Source organism: Conger conger, chromosome 1, assembly GCF_963514075.1.
Source record: "Conger conger chromosome 1, fConCon1.1, whole genome shotgun sequence".
Lineage (NCBI taxonomy): Eukaryota > Metazoa > Chordata > Actinopteri > Anguilliformes > Congridae > Conger > Conger conger.
In genome coordinates, this window is record NC_083760.1 from 34,932,361 (window position 1) to 34,949,038 (window position 16,678).

At 43.0% G+C, this 16,678-nt stretch overlaps 1 protein-coding gene across 1 annotated transcript; it reads left to right on the forward strand.

The window, feature by feature from the left end:
* Positions 1–3,002: 3,002 nt before the first annotated feature.
* Positions 3,003–9,927, forward strand: LOC133107980 (cell cycle control protein 50A-like). The gene is made up of 7 exons (XM_061217355.1): positions 3,003–3,697; positions 4,754–4,873; positions 6,112–6,219; positions 6,544–6,631; positions 6,800–6,946; positions 7,291–7,497; positions 8,638–9,927. Exons 1-7 carry the CDS (start codon positions 3,449–3,451, stop codon positions 8,829–8,831), a joined length of 1,113 nt encoding a protein of 370 aa, XP_061073339.1. The 5' UTR covers positions 3,003–3,448; the 3' UTR covers positions 8,832–9,927.
* The last annotated feature ends 6,751 nt before the right edge of the window (positions 9,928–16,678 follow it).

Below are 16,678 nucleotides of genomic sequence, written 5' to 3' on the forward strand. Positions count from 1 at the left end.
TGGAGGGAGTTGGAAGCAGGCCACAGTCCACACGTGTGGCTTCTACAGCAGCTGGCTCACAATCCTATGCCACCATCTCTGCAACTCTTCGGCATGTGATGTGATGTAATGGAGAATTGCAATCTTTCTCCCACAACTTTACAGTGATGGTCCCGTCACTCAGTACCATATTAAAAATGAAATCTAATTTCTCAGCACCATCCCCTTCCTCTCAGGCTTCCAGCAGGTGACCTGGAACTTCTCTGAGAAGTCCCACGGAAAAGGCACCCCCGATGGAGTTGGTGGTGCAATCAAGCGCACTGCTGACTCTGCTGTCCAAAGGGACGCAGATGTCCAGACCCCAGAAGATTTGTATAGCCTCCTAACTGAGAGAAAATCTGACATCAAGTTCTTCTGGGAGAGTGAGGATGACATCAGAAGATTTGATGACGCGGCCCCTGAGGGTGTGCCCCCTGAACTTTGGCGATGCACCAGGTCATCTCCACTGAACCCGAGAAAATCATGCACAGGGAGATTGCCTGCTTCTGCAGCAGACCACATATCTGCCAATGCCACAATACCACAATGGTTAACTTGCAAACGGCCAGTGCCCAAGATGACAATGATCTGAATGGGAAGTTCAACTTAGTGAAATATGAAGGTTGGTCATTCATGGGACAGGTTCTTCAGGTAATTGGTGATGAGATTGAGGTGAGCTGCATGTAACAATTTGGAAGAAAAAATAAGTTCACCCTGCTGACATAATTTTTTACTGCACAACTGATGTGCTAAAGGTGATCTCAGAGCCAGAGCCTCTTAATTCACTGCACACATAGCTAACCCATGCTGACTGGGACTGCTTTAGTACACACACCTGAAACGGGATATTAGCCCTCTGCCAGTGTTGACAAACATTCAAACATTCAAATGAATTTTTTTGTCAAACATGACTTAATTGTTGTTAAATCACAATCCATTTTTATTTAGTATGTAGTTTATTATACAGTGCTTAATTCCAGTTGCTATGCATTTAATGTTAATAATCTCTGATGTTTCTTTTTAAGTGTATCAAACTAAAACATGACTTTGTTGTTCTTCAATCACAATCCATTAACGTGTATCTAATCAATCTATTGCACTGTAGCTTATTACAGTTGCTATGAACTGAATGTGATCTTGTGTGTTCTTTACTGTTTTTGATCAATTTACCACTTTTACTTCAATAGAGACTGTTGACTAAAAAACTTTTTGTATTTTAAATAAAAATGTAATTAGTCATGTATATTTGTATGTATAAATGTATGTATAAAAATTTATATTTCCTGTCATTAAAACAAATGTGGTCAGGTCGTACAACTGATCATTGTCAGGTGGTGCGGCTAGGTAAAATATTTATTTAAACCAATAAATAATCGGTTACAAGTGAACAAATGGTTGATAACTATGACGTGAATAGCTATTGAATGCATTCATTTGTATATTTGTATAATTATTTTATGTCATAATTTGTCTGTCTTTAAATGTAAAACCGGATGCTAAAGATACTAAATACCTGGCCACTAGAATGCAATAATCTTACATTATTGTACATGCAAAACACAACCACAAAATAATAATGTGTTAGGCACTGTAGACACTCTATGGGATACTTGCCAAAGATTTCACTTGGAATAAACAATAGGAAAATATATATATTTTTATAAATACTTGGTTGTACCACCATTTTTTGGGAGGTGAAGTTAAGGCCCGGACACACCAAACCGACGGTCGGCCGCGGAGCGCCGACAAAGATCGCCTCGTGTCGATACGTGTCGTTAATGTTGGCTGTGCCGAACACACCGCAACGACGGTCCGCCGACGGCCGAGTTGCACGTACGTTCTGCGCCTGCGTGAGAGGTAATAACTCTCCACACCAGCAGGTGGCGGTAGTCTGTATTTGTCTTTCAAAAAATAAATGGAAACCGGAAGACCGGGGAATGCGTTTGCATTGCGTTGGACCTAGAAGCAGCCATTGTCTCGCTCACAACAAACAGTTTGCAGCAATTTCCTTGTTCTCTCGCTATTTAGTAATACTAATCGAAAATTATGTCTGGTAGTGATAGTAACTTTGGAATGGCTTGCTTTCATCGCTTCCGTTTCTCTTCTCGTGCACTGATTCGCTAGCTGGACAGCCAATCAGAGAGCTCTCTCTCATCGACGGCTCCGGGGGCTCCGACGCCGATTCAACATGTTGAATCGGCGTCGGAGCCCTCCAAAACACGCCGACGAAGTGTCGGCGTGCGGGACACACCGGAAAGACTCGGCCGACGGCCGACCGCCGGTTTGGTGTGTCCGGGCCTTTAAGCACTTTGAAATGTTATTTAGGTGGCACGGATGGTACACTGCCACTGCATGTTATCCCTGTGTTCGCATGGGTTTCCTCCGGGTACTCCGACTTCCTCCCACAGTCCAAAGACATGCAAATTAGACTGACTGGAGAGTCTAAATTGCCAGTGGGTATGAGTGTGTGAGGGAATGGTGTGTGTGCCCTGTGATGGACTGGTGACCTGTCCAGGGTGTATTCCTGCCTTTCGCCCAATGTATGCTGGGATAGGCCCCAGCCTCCCTGCAACCCTGTTCAGGATAAGTGGGTTAAGATAATGGATGGATGGAAATGTTATTTAACAAATGAGACTTGTTTAAACACATTGTTCCAGGCTCAAAAATATGAATTACATTACATCCATTTTGAAAAGACTTTTAGAAAAGACCTATTTAGAAGCTTGATTTGTACATTATGCATAGTGACAGTTTCATTTACTTTTATTTATGAAGGTTCGAGTTTCGTTGAGTTGTATCCGTGTAGGTGAAGATGCACTTCCGCTTTCGTTGAGTTTGATACCTTCGACTTGAACCTCAAGTGAACTTGAAGGAGACGTGAAGCACGCCCTGAACTGCACACTGCAGTCAGCGGCTTCTCATTGGAGTGCCTATGCCGACCCCTGGAGGATGACCATTCGAATACAGGTTTAAATCCCTGCAGGTCACATGGTGGAGATAAACTGGTGGCGTAAAGATGAGTAATAATAACAATAATCGATTACGTTGTGACATTTAGGATAGACGTTTTTTGTGCATAGTCATCGGTGTGGTTGTTACATATCTGTACCCACAGTAAAATTCAATTTGAAGCAATATATTGCGCCACAACTGCACCTAATCCGTCGTGACGTAATGAGACTGCTACCACCTTCCTGTATTTCCTCCTCATAAATAACTCGTTCGGAGTAGGAACTGATGAAGGCTAATCTGCTTCCATAGCAGTAGCCTATGTAGAATTACATTTCTACAAGAACATTAGATCGCGTTTTAAGTAAGAAGAGAAGGATTCTAGTTTTTCTTTCCTGTGACGTTAGCTATTTACGTTAGCTTACTAACAAGCCAGCTCTTGCGGTTTTAGGGGGTTGTTGTGCTCTGTAGAACTGCAGCCATGATGGCGTCCAGCTATAACGCAAAGGAGGAGGACGGGCACCATTCTGGGGCTTCAGGACCAGGCGGTGGAGCGGTTGTCAAAAGCAAGAAACCCGACAACACAGCCTTCAAACAGCAAAGATTGCCCGCTTGGCAGCCCATCCTTACCGCTGGAACCGTGCTGCCAGCTTTTTTCGTCATTGGTCTCATCTTCATTCCGATCGGCATTGGCCTTTTTGTAACATCAAACAATATCAAGGAGTTCGAGGTAACTTCGTTTCAGTTCCCAGTAGCTATATGTGTTGGCTAGATCTGGTAATATGTTTCTAAATTAGTTGTGAATCAGTCGTAGCCTAAATTTCGGAGTTTGCTGATTCACTGCCCTAACGAAGATATTGGAATGTTAGGCTATATGTCTGGGCATCCGAGGCTCTGAAACACTTGGATTCATGTGATTTGGCCCAATAGTTATAGAGAAAACAAGACATAATTACAGATTCCATGGTTTCGCTTGCTCACGCCTATTCACGATGTTCCGTATAGCACTTGAAGCACAACTAGTTTGGTCCTCTCTTGGTTATGCTCTGTACAGTTTTGTACTCTGTTATGCAACCACAACTCTATTAAATCTTTGGTTAATCTTACCATTCATTAAAAACGGATACCGTATATATAAAACAATGCGAGTACGTGCGTGAACAGTTTTACAAGGAACACTTTTGGCTTTTACGTATCAACGTCCCCGGTTAGTAGTCTCTCGTTAGCAACAGCTTCCCCACCACATTCACTCTGCAAATAAAGCTGACAAGAAGCATTGTCGCTAACACAAAAATGAAGATAACTAACATTTAAAAAGGTTAACTACTGTTTGCTGGCTCATTTCTAAACCAGCTAACCAGGCCAACTTGTGTTTTTGAAAGACTGAATGTTTATGCCCTGTCCACCCTGCAACCCAGGGTCAGTGGGCGTTTTGAAATATCAGTTTGGTTTCTATTTCAGATGTAATAAACAGGCCTAATGCATCGATTGCAGCATTGTTTTGCGCAGACAATGGCTTGTTTCTAAGTGGTTGTTGCATGGATAAACAATTTCCTTCTTGTTAGTGGAGTGAGTGCTAATTGGCACAAGGTCCTATCCAGAGTAACTATTCAGATTAGATTACATTATGTCAAGGCTGACTGGATGTTAAAATTTTATTTTCTAATTTTCGGATTGATAGTGCAAGTAGGAGGCTAGGATGGCCAATGACAACCTGCACCCCTCTGTCTCCACCCTTGCCTGTCCAGACGTTCCTGTGTTGATAGCATGTTTCCTGTCATTGCAGATTGATTATACAGGGACAGACCTGTCAAGCCCCTGTTTTAACTGCTCAAATAATTTCAGCTGGAATAGCACGGTGCCATGCAAATGTTCTGTGTCCTTCTCCCTTGACCAACCATTTGAGGTAAGCCATTTTATAAATAGCAATGTTTTTGAGGTAATGAAATATTTTTCCCAGTACCAGTGAAAATAATTATGTCCATCATGATGCTGTGTAATTAAAGGTTATGCCAATATTTGTAGTAAAAATATTAAGTGTAAAGCTGACCATTTAAATGCACTACATTACTTTCAAGGGCATGTCTTGGCACTAGGCTATTTTGCACTGAACTGGTAAACATCGCTTTTTCTTTGTGTATGGTAAATTCAGGTAGTTCGTATTGATTTTGCTACAGCTTCCAGTAATTATCAGTGTTGGCACTTGTTTCTGATGCTGTATGTTATTCTGAGGTACTGTAATGGTACAGTCTTGGTCTCCGTATCGATTATTACTTTTTATACAACCCTCCTTGAAAGCAAATTACTCATTGTCCTGGAACTTTACTGGCTGCTTGTTGCTGAAAACAAAAAAAATAAAAAGCACATTCCTGTGTGAATTAGTTTTTATGCCATATGCCTATTTATTATTTAATTGCCTGACTGACTACTATTAGCCAAGTCTATTTTTAGAACGGGCATTCAGTATTGATTAACTTGGGTTCCTCAGGACCACACTGCTAGAGGCTAAAACATATTTTCTTTTTGGCATACATCTCATTGCCCAGAACAATCAATAAAGCAGGTTTAACAATAGACTCTTATAGTTCCCATTTGCTGTTTACTCCAGGGGTTGTGCATTGCCCTGCAAGACAAGTACTGCCTCCCAAAGTACAGATACAATTATGTTGAGTTTCAGTTCACAACTGGGTCAAAATGCTTACTTGGTTTTAATTCACATTTTTATATTCATTGGACCTTTAGTCAGTTTTGTCAATTTGCCAATTTGCCAGACTGATTGTCAATGTTTGAAACCATCTGGGTTTCTTTGGCAATAGATTCTATTCCATTTTAAAATACTTTTTAGGTATTACAGGTTTGTTATTTAGTCATTTCAGCCGGAATGACTGCCTTTGATTCAGCATCTGCAGTGTTGCACATGTTTTGGCAGTACAGTTTTATTCATTTTTATTGGAACTTTTTAGATAATTATTTTTATTTGTATGCTTCATCAGGGATTGAATACATGGTTGCATCATGAAACTGTCCTTTTTTTATTGTAAAAGTTGCTCATTGTTATTAAAATGTTCAAGTGACTCTGGGCATCAGTTTTGTGAAAGTTTTTTTTTTTTTTGCATTACAGTATGTAATTTTGTTTCCCTTCAGAGCAACGTTTTCATGTACTATGGACTGTCCAACTTCTACCAGAACCATCGACGTTACGTGAAGTCTAGGGACGACAGCCAGTTGAATGGTGACAAGACATCACTGACAGTATGTGAATGCATGACAAAGGAATTCCTTTCAGTGTGAACCTCTTTTGTCAGTCTCTTACTTTTCTCTTCCAAGAAAAAAACAAAAATAGTTCTCAGTGAATGATTCAATAAGAGTTGAGGTTGTGACCTAGGACATGACTACTGATGTCATTAAACAAATAGGTAACCCTTTTGTTTGCCTTTTCATCTGGCATTGTCATTTTGTTAATCTTTAAGAGGTCTTTTCTGTGTTTAGTTAAAGCATTTAGCCTGCATGATTCCTGTTGCTGGTGAGCAACATTTTCTTTCATCTGTATAAATATAATTTTTTTTGCTCACACAGAATCCCAGCAAGGAATGTGAACCATATCGCACCAGTGACAGAAAGGCCATAGCACCGTGTGGTGCCATTGCCAACAGCCTTTTCAATGGTGAGACTCCTGTGGCTATTAAGCAAGTGAAAAATAAAATAAAATAAAATAATTACCACGATGATCCAACTATACGTGATGTTGTGGTGATCAGATGGCATGTGATATCCCTAGGACATAATTTCAGGCGATAATATTGCATCATTCCTATTCCCCTTTTTTCTTAAGACACCTTGGAACTGTATTACATTGATCCTAATGGCACCAGAACCAAAATCGAACTGGTGAAGAAGGGAATTGCTTGGTGGACGGACAAGCATGTGAAATTCAGGAATCCTGGTGGAAATAACCTCAACCTCACTGTAGTTTTCCAAGGTGATGTCATTGTAAATTGAATCAAGAATGGTAGTCACACTGGTGTGCAGCTGTCAGAAAATTATCAAAGATGAGCAGATGGAAAGAACACATTTTTCAACTGCACTGCAATAACGGGAGCTTGACACCAGTGTGAGGGCACGGTTAGTTATAGCAATTATTTTTATGTATTTATGTATTTTTTTTTATTCTGATTTGTTTTTTACCAAGCACTTGGATAAAGTGCATGTATTTATGTGACTTTAAAGTAAATGCTGTGGCAGTAGCACTCCCAGACAGCACATATTGTGCAGATATCAACCCTGCTTGATAACAATTTTCCCCGTTCCCCCGTTCCCCCTCAGACACATCCAAGCCGGTGAACTGGGGCAAGCCTGTGTATGAGCTCGACACTGACCCAGAAAACAACGGCTTCATCAATGAGGACTTCATTGTGTGGATGCGCACGGCAGCCCTGCCTACCTTCCGCAAACTGTACCGCATCATCCAAAGGAAGAACAGCATGACCCCGACCCTGCCCAGGGGAAACTACACTCTGGACATCACCTACAGTATCCTTTTGCCTAGCTGAGACTTAAGAAAAATAATTAGTTATTTACCTGACTTTTATTTACCTGACTTTTATCCAAAGCAACTGACAGTTTACTTGATTAGGCAGGGGACAACCCCTCCCCCCAGAGCAATGCAGGGTTAAGGGCCTTGCTCAAGGGCCCAACAGCTGTGCTGATCTTATTGTGGCTACACCGGGGCTTGAACCACCAACCTTCTGGGTCCCAGTCATGTACCTTACGCACTAGACTTATGAGGAGCTGTAGCTGTAGTGTGGCCTTGGGAGGGACAGTTTCAGTCTGCGGGGTTGTTTGTGTCATGTGCATGAAGTATAATCTTTAACACCGTGACCACTAGACCTTGGTGGGAAAATATGTGTTGACTAGGGGTGTGAACGGTTAAACGTTTAACCAGTTAACCGAAACGGATTTGTAAACGGTTACAAAAAATTGCTAACCGATGTAATTTTTTTTCTTTTTCTTTTTTCTTCTGAAGGCGAAATGGTAAACTCAGTTTAAAATAAATGCACATTCACCACCAGGTGTATTATTGCAGTTCGAAACTATTCTGAACTAGCAATCGACAAGGTTCAGTATTTCGAGCAAGCAAACAGGCCATTTCAGGGGGTTTAAAATGCAAGCACCACAGGGAATTGAATGCTACAGTATTAAAGTTATCAAAGAATTTATGTAGCTGTTGGTTGACTTTTGGCTTATTGTAACGTCATGCCGTTTCTTAAGGTTCACAGAATTGTTTATTTGTTGACACGCGAATTCAAACTACCGGCAAACTGAACGTAGCTTTCCACTATGCTGTACCTATTGTACATAAAAATAAACAAAGCAATCCATTATCATTTGGCTATTTATCCTTTATCCTTTAAACAATGGGATGGTAACCGGTGACAAAAACATATGATTTGTCACATCCCTAGTGTTGACTGTACATGCACACTTGGATGAGAGTTCATGCTCTCCCAAATTGACAAAGGGTTGCAGCAATGAGGCCATTACACAAACAGTCAGTTCAAATTGGTTTACAAATGAAAATGGTGAAAATGTGAGAACTTTTGTGCTTTTTCTTCGTTGTGTACTGTTGGTGATGAACTGTGATGAGACTTTCCTTGACGATGCGACCCAAAGACTACCCCGTGCGCAGCTTTGAGGGCCGTAAGCGCATGATCCTGAGCACCATCTCCTGGATGGGAGGGAAGAACCCCTTCCTGGGCATCGCCTACATCACCGTGGGCTCCGTCTGCTTCTTCCTGGGTGTGGTCCTCCTAATCATCCACCACAAATACGGGAACCGCAGTAACAGCGGTGATATCCCGAACTAAACGCACCTCTGTGCGAAAGTGCATGATACCCCCCCCACCCCCACCACCCTCGGGACAGGTCCGCTAGCTAATTCAATGTCAAAACACTGGTGTCTGCAATGTAGAAGCAACTGTCTCTGCTTCGCATGTTTGAAAAGCTTTTTCGTTATTTCCTTGGATGGAGGCTTGTGCAGTGTCTGGTAGGGTTCTGGCTATGCATATGCAGTCATGGAATGGGAGATGGCAATGCGAAATGAAACTTAAGACAAGGTTTTACATGTCGAAATTGCAATAGGTCTGTGTAACCCGTGGAATTCTCCCTGTATAAGTTACGTGAAAATGCATTTAGCTAAATGTGCAGGGGCGACTTTAATAACTTAATATTAGAGGAAGGAGCAAATGATGTGTATGAAAGTGATTGTCATGCAAGTTAAAAAGAAAAATGCGATTTAGCATATTTCCTGCTGGTGTATGTCCTGTTATTTATTGCTTTATTATTAACGGTTTTATGTCAGACTTTAGCTCAATCTTGCTTCAGTGTGGAATGCATTCAACTGATTGGGCTGTATTACGTCTAAATGTATTTCATGTCCTACAAATCACGCATATTCATGATTGAAAAACTCCAAGAACCTTTCAACAAAACGACCATTGTTTGAAACTTTTGAAGGTAATGTAAACTGTTATGCTAAAATACATGTTGGTATTTATTTAAATTATACTATGTTTTGCAAGTTTGTCGTGCTTTTAAATACTTTCGAAATGTGCGTGTGTATTCTGTGCACATGCATGCAAGATTGGAATTTACTTTTGAAGGAACATTGTGAAAATCATGTGGATTTGAAAGTCTGTACGGACCAAAAAAAGATTTACTTATTTTGGAGCAAGTTTACTGAGAGATGGAGTTGAACTTACTTTCTGGAGTTAAAATATTTAAAACAGTTACCAATTCAGTTGCACTTTATATTTTTTGTGTTATACTGGTGACATTGTTAGCTTCATTTCAATATTTTATGGATTGTAAAATTACCATTTTTTTTCTGATGTTTACATCATATGATGGATAAATAAAAAATGAAAAATGAATAAAAATAGGTTCTTTACTATGTCTATCACATTAACATGTGTTTTGCAAAATAATTCACAGTGGCTTCAGAAGGTATTCAGACCCCTTCACTTTTTGCACGCTTTGTGTTTGTGAAATCTCATTTATTCAGACCCTCAATTCTGGTGCTCTGTGGAAGCCCCTTTGGCAGCAATTACAGCTTTGAATCTTCTTGGGTGCCTAACCGTGCCCTCACACTGGAAATCTCTACAAACATTGCACACCTGGATTTGGGCAGTTTTAATTTTTTTATTTCTCCTTTATTATTATTTAACCAGGAGAGTCCTGTTGAGATGGTTATAATTTACAAGGGAGCAAGCAGCGATTTAATACAATCTAAAAACACAGCACAAATTACAACTTTATGCAATCTCAAATAAAATCTGATCTTTCTGGAGTTGGACCATGGAGTGTAAAAACTAAAAAGCCATCTTCCCAAATTCTGTGGATGGATGAGGGACAGTAAAAAGTGGCAGGTTCTGCGAGTAGAGGTTGTAGGAACAAAAAAGGCAATTTAAATAGCCGGGGAGCTGCCCTTTCATGGCTTTATAAATTAAGATATGCCATTGAAGCCATCTTCAGTGGGATAAAGAAGTCGGACCTGCCTTTTCATACAAATAACAGCGATGTGTAAGGGATATAGCATTTGAGATAAAGCCTAAGGCTCCATGGTAAACTGTCTATAGCATACATCACCATAGTCACACAAGAAATTCAGCTACAATAGTTTTTTTCTGAGCGGTAAAGTTAAATCATGTCTTCTTTCTAAAGTAAAAACCCTATTTAGTTTTTTCACAAGATAGTCAATGTATATTTTGAAAGTAAGCTTTTCATCCAGCTGCACTCAGTTACAACATCAGTTACCTGATGAACCACTGTTAGTAGTAGTGATATTTCTGCATTACATTACATTAATGGCATTTGGCAGACATTCTTATCCAGCTATGTACAGTTGATTAGACCAAGCAGGAGACAGTCCTCCCCTGGAGCAATGCAGAGTTAAGGGCCTTTCTCAAGGGCCCAACGGCTATATGGATCTTACTGTGGCTACACCGGGGATCGAACCACCAACCTTGCGGGTCCCAGTCATGTACCTTAGCCACAGGCCGCCCTGTGCTACAGGACTGTCAAAGTTTTCTGCTCTGTTAATTCTGTCAGTTGTTAAACACATTCTACAACCAATCCTAATCTGCACATCAAATCTCTACCAAGCAGGTTTACCAGTCATACAGGAGAGAATATAAATGCATGTTTTTAAAATGATAGTAGAACCCGCATTGTTATCCTGAACCAGTAAAGGAATTGTAAACTTTTCTGTCGTATTACCTCCTCTGGCATCTTGACTGACCACAGTTTTTCCACAAGGTGGAGGCTTTGATCCCCACAATTTTGCTGTTATTACAGAATGACCAGCCCCCATATTTACAATAAAGTCTAATGTTCGCCCATTTACTTTTAACGACCTGATTAGTAATGAATTTGGGGTCATTCGATATAGAAAACCTGTGTACTCACCACCCCGTGCATGCGTCTCGTCCTCCCCTGCACACCTTCATTGTCCTTGTAATCCAGTTTGGCTGCCAGGTTTCGGGAAAACACTAGCGCCCTGTAGCATCCAGCCATTACATCCGGGGCAGACACCAGGGCTTTGGAACGTGACATTACCCTGGGGAGCCGTTTCCCAATGTCCAGTATCCTTTTGCTGAAGCTGCAAACCGTGAGTCGGATCTGGCAGGTTCTCACACACGGCCTGCAACTCTGACAGCTTCCTGGGACGATACACCAGGACCGCCAGACCCTGGTCTTCCTGACACATTCTAGGGTTTGGGCATTTTGTGCAGTTCTCCCGTGGTAGAAATTACCTTTCCTGTGGAATCTGGGCTTGCTGAGACTGTTGCCTGACTCAGCTATCCGCAGCCCCACTGCTGGAAAGTGGGGGTCTCGCAGAGCTGGAATCTACTCCTCGGTGGGTTGGTGGGTGCAGGGGCAGCTCCTTGCTGTGCCAGGTGTTACTGATAGTGGTCTGGTGGATGCAGGGTAATCTAGGTTCAGGTCAATTTTGTATATGCCTGCGAGCTGTGCTAAATTTAGATAAAAAGAGCGGCAGGAGGTAATATATATACAGTACTGTGCAGAAGTCTTAGGCACCCTAGACTTTATTATATATATATGTTTATTTTTAGTAGAAACATTTGAGATTTCCAAATATTCATTTTTCAAAAGATTTAATTTTACAGAGACATTTTTGTATTTAATTTTAAAAAGTAACATATTACTGTAAGCAATTGACTACTTTTTACATAAGAACTTAATCAAGGCTGTCTGAGATGGGAAGCAAGGAGCCAACCAAAGTCTGCATTTCACATTTACATTTTAGTCATTTGGCAGACGCTTTTAATCCAAAGCGATTTACAAGTGCATAGGTTCTTCCACAAGTTAAAGCATCACATCCAGACACGACACCATAACGAGTAAAATACACATGAGGTGCTGTTCAGACTAGACGGATATCGGAAAGGGGGGGAAATCAGGAGGGAGGACTAAGGTACAGTTTGAAAAGGCGTGTTTTTAGTCTGCGTCAAAATAGGGGGAGGGATTCTGCTGTCCTGACAGTGGTAGGCAAGTCATTCCACCACTGAGGAACCAGAACAGAAAACAGGCGTGAACGTGCAGCTTGACCGTCAGGTGCTCATAGTGAGGGAACCATAAGGCGACCAGAGCTGGCAGACCGGAGTGGTCTAGCTGGGGAGTAGGGAGTGATTAAGGATTGTATGTAAGGTGGGGCAGTCCCCTTAGCAGCCTGAAACACAAGGGCCTTGAAGCGGATGCGTGCATTACATTACGTTATATTACATTATTGGCATTTGGCAGACACTCTTATCCAGAGTGACGTACAGTTGATTAGACTAAGCAGGAGACAATCCTTCCCTGGAGCAATGAAGGGTTAAGGGCCTTGCTCAAGGGCCCAATGGCTGTGCGGATCGACCTTGGGTGTCCCAGTCATTTACCTTAACCAATACGCTACAGGCCACCCCTTCCTATTGCCCTGCGTGCGGCAATAGGAAGCCAGTGGAGGCCAATGAGGAGTGGAGTGACATGAGCCGACCTGGGCTGACTGGTGATCAGGCAGACTGCAGAATTCTGGACCAGCTGGAGGGGCTTGGTGGCACAAGCTGAGAGACCGGCTAGGAAGGAATGACGAGCGCCTGGACTAGGAGCTGGGTGGCTTTCTCCATCAGGAGATGACGGATATAGCGTATATTGTAAAGGAAGAACCTGCAGGTTCTGGCAGTAGAGGATACTACAAAGATGTGGAGTGAGGATGAGGCGGTTATCAAGAGTCACCCCAAGATTCTTAGCCGCATGGGAGAAGGATACTGCAAAGTCCTCAACAATCAGTGAGAGGTCAATTGTCAGAGAGGACTTAGCAGGGATGTAGAGAAGCTCAGTCTTGGCAAGGTTAAGCTTCAGGTGGTAGGAAGTCATCCATGCAGAGATATCAGCCAAGCAGGCAGAGATCTGTGTGGTGACCTGTGTATTGGGGGGGGGGGGGGGGGGGGGAGAAAGAGTTGAGTGTCATTGGCGTAAGAATGGTAAGAAAAGCCATGGGAAGAGATAACAGAACCAAGAGACATGGTATATAGAGAGAAGAGGAGAGGACCCAGAACTGAGCCCTACGGGACTCCAGTTTGTAGGGGGTGGGGGTCAGAGACTGAGCCTCTCCAAGTCACCTGGTAGGAATGACCTGAGAGGTAGGAGGAAAACCATGCCAGTACAGATCCTGTGACACCCATCCCAGTTAGCGATGAGAGCAGAATCTCATGGTTGACTGTATCGAAGGTGGCCGACAGGTTGAGGAAGCTGAGGACAGAGGAGAGGGATTTGGCTTTAGCAGAGTGGAGTGCCTCAGTGACCGCGAGCAGGGCAGTCTCAGTGGAGTGGCCACTCTTGAAGCCGGACTCGTTGGGATTGTGGAGATTGTTCTGGAGAAGATAAGTGGACAGTTGGGAGCAGACTGCCCGTTCCAGAGTTCTCCCCAGAGAAAGGGAAGAAGAGAGACAGGCCAGTTGTTCAGAGCAGAGGGGTCAAGAGTAGGTTTTTTGAGAAGGGTGTGACTCTGGCCCTCTTCAGGGCCTCTGGGTGCCGGAAAGAGAGCGAGGTGTTGATTAGAGAGGAGAGAAAAGGGAGAATGTCATTAGAGATGGATTGTAGAAGGGGAGAGGGGATGGGGTCAAGAGGACAGGTGGTTGGGCGGTGGGATGTGAGGAGTTTCAAAGTGAGAAGAGAGGAGAAGGTTGAAAACAGTTCGCGAGGATTAGAGGCAGCTGTGTTAATTTTAGAGTGAAAGAAGGAAGATTTAGCTAGAGAAACAGGAATAGAAAGATGATAGGAGCGCATGGAAGGAAGCTATATCACTGGGGAGACAGGACCTTTTCCATTTTCTCTCCGCTGCCCGCAGTTTGGTTCAGACAGCTCGTAGAGCATCAGAAAGCCAAGGACTGGGGGGGGGGAGGGAACACAGAGAGCTAATTTGGTGGTGAGGGGACACAGAGAGTCAAAGGAAGATGAGAGAGAGGACATGAGGGTTGTAGCAGCATCGTCGGGAGACAGTCGAGAGAAAGACTCCGCGGATGGTAGTGGCCAGCCAGCCACTCCAGCCCCTCAACTATAGGACAGACTAGAAAGATATGTTTTTAGCCTAGCTTTAAATAAGTTGATAGTGTCTACACCCCGAACATGAGCAGGCAATTTGTTCAACAGGAGATGAGCACGATAAGAAAAGGTCTGCTACCTATGGTGCTTTTAGCTATTCTAGGAATAACAAGGAGGCCTGCACACCTATCATAAGTTAAGACCAGATCGAGAGTATGGTTAATGTGGAATGTGTGGCCTGATGTATATGTTGATCAAAGATAAAGTTTACGGTTTGCGTTACAGTGCTCATTAAATGTTCCATTTTTAACACTTTACCACACAGCGTTTCCTGATGTATGATGCAGTGATATGCTTTCAACTCACCAGTACAGTTCTCCTCCTGCATCTTTACCCGCATCCTCCCCACGAGCCCACTTTTTTCACCGCACATCGCCGGTGCTCCATCCGTTGTAAGTCCAATCAGTTTGTCCCAGGGCAGTTTCATGTCGGCTACACTTTGACATACGTTTTCAAAAATGTATTTTCCTGTGGTTGTCCCGTGCATCGATTTAATGTCCAATATTTCCTCTGTAACGCACAAACTGGAGTCCACTCCACGGATGAAGATGGCTAGCTGTGCAGTGTCCGTCATGTCAGTACTTTCATCCACAGCAAGACAGTATGCAATAAAGTCTTTGCTTCTTTCCATCAACTGTGTTCTTAAATCAGTTGCCATCTCACAAACCCGATCAGCAACCGTATTTCTACTCAGGCTTACATTTGCCAATATCTGCCTGTTGTCTGGACACAAGACATCACACACCTTCATCATGCAGCTCTTCAGAAACTCTCCCTCGGTAAATGACCGGGCTGATTTGGCTATCTCTTCTGCCACAATAAAGCTTGCTTTCACAGCAGCTTCACTTTGTGATTTCGCTCTGGTGAAAAACGTCTGCTGAGATGTCAGATTCTTCTTTAACTCTTCTACTTTCTGTAGCTTCTGCTCTGCACTCAGGTTTTTCAGCTTATCCTGATGTTTTGTCTCGAAGTGCCATCTTAGATTAAATTCCTTAATGACAGCCACATTTCCTCCACAAATAAGGCACACGGGTTTCAATAAACATATACTCAGCCTCCCATCGGTTTTGAAAGGCTCTGTTTTCAGAATCAACCTTTCTTTTCGCCATTGTTAGGGGCTAGCTTTGACTTTACAGTAGGGTTGTATACAGCAACAGACGCTTGAGTTGATTGACGCTGGAATGTTCCCGTGTAACCTATTTTTGGGCAAGGTAGCTGTTGCGCTGCATTATGGGATCTGTAGTTTGTGTGTTATCAGCGCTTCATATCGCTGGTCCATTAATAACAATAGTAATAGATCTATATAAAATGATCTCGCGGGCCGAATATAATTGTATGCCGGGCCGGATGTGGCCCGCGGGCCTTCAGTTTGACACATATGCAATAGCATGAAACCTGGGCAGCAGTTCTTACCGGCGAGCCGAAAACCGCCATTAGATCTTGTAAATACATTTTGAGCGATGGTTCTGTCCCGCTTGGACTACTGCAATTCCCTCTTGGCTGGCCTCCCAGCGTCCGCCATCAGACCCCTCCAACTCATCCAGAATGCAGCAGCTTGTCTGGTCTTCAACCTTCCCAAAAACTCACACGTCACCCCCTGCTTACTTCCCTCCACTGGCTGCCTGTCATGGCTCGCATCAAATTCAAAACATTGGTGCTAGCCTTCCAAGCAGTTAAAGGGTCTTCCCCAGCTTATCTACAAAAAATCATCAGACCCTACACCCCTGCCAGACCTCTTCGTTCAGCCTCCATAGGCCGCTTGGCACCTCCCCCTCTCCAAACCTCCACCTCACGCTCACGACTACTGTCTGTTCTGGCTCCACGGTGGTGGAACGAACTCCCCGTTGAGGTCAGAACTGTAGAATCTCTCCCCACCTTCAAGCGCAAGCTGAAGACACACCTCTTCAAGCAGCACCTCTCCCCATCCCTCCCTACTTCCCTGTGAACCTTAATTGTTGTCTCTGTGACTTGCTTTGTGTATCGGGATTTTTAGTTGGCTAGGTAAGCAGTGTTTGGACAATTAACTTTGGTCACTTTTGCTCTGTTTGTT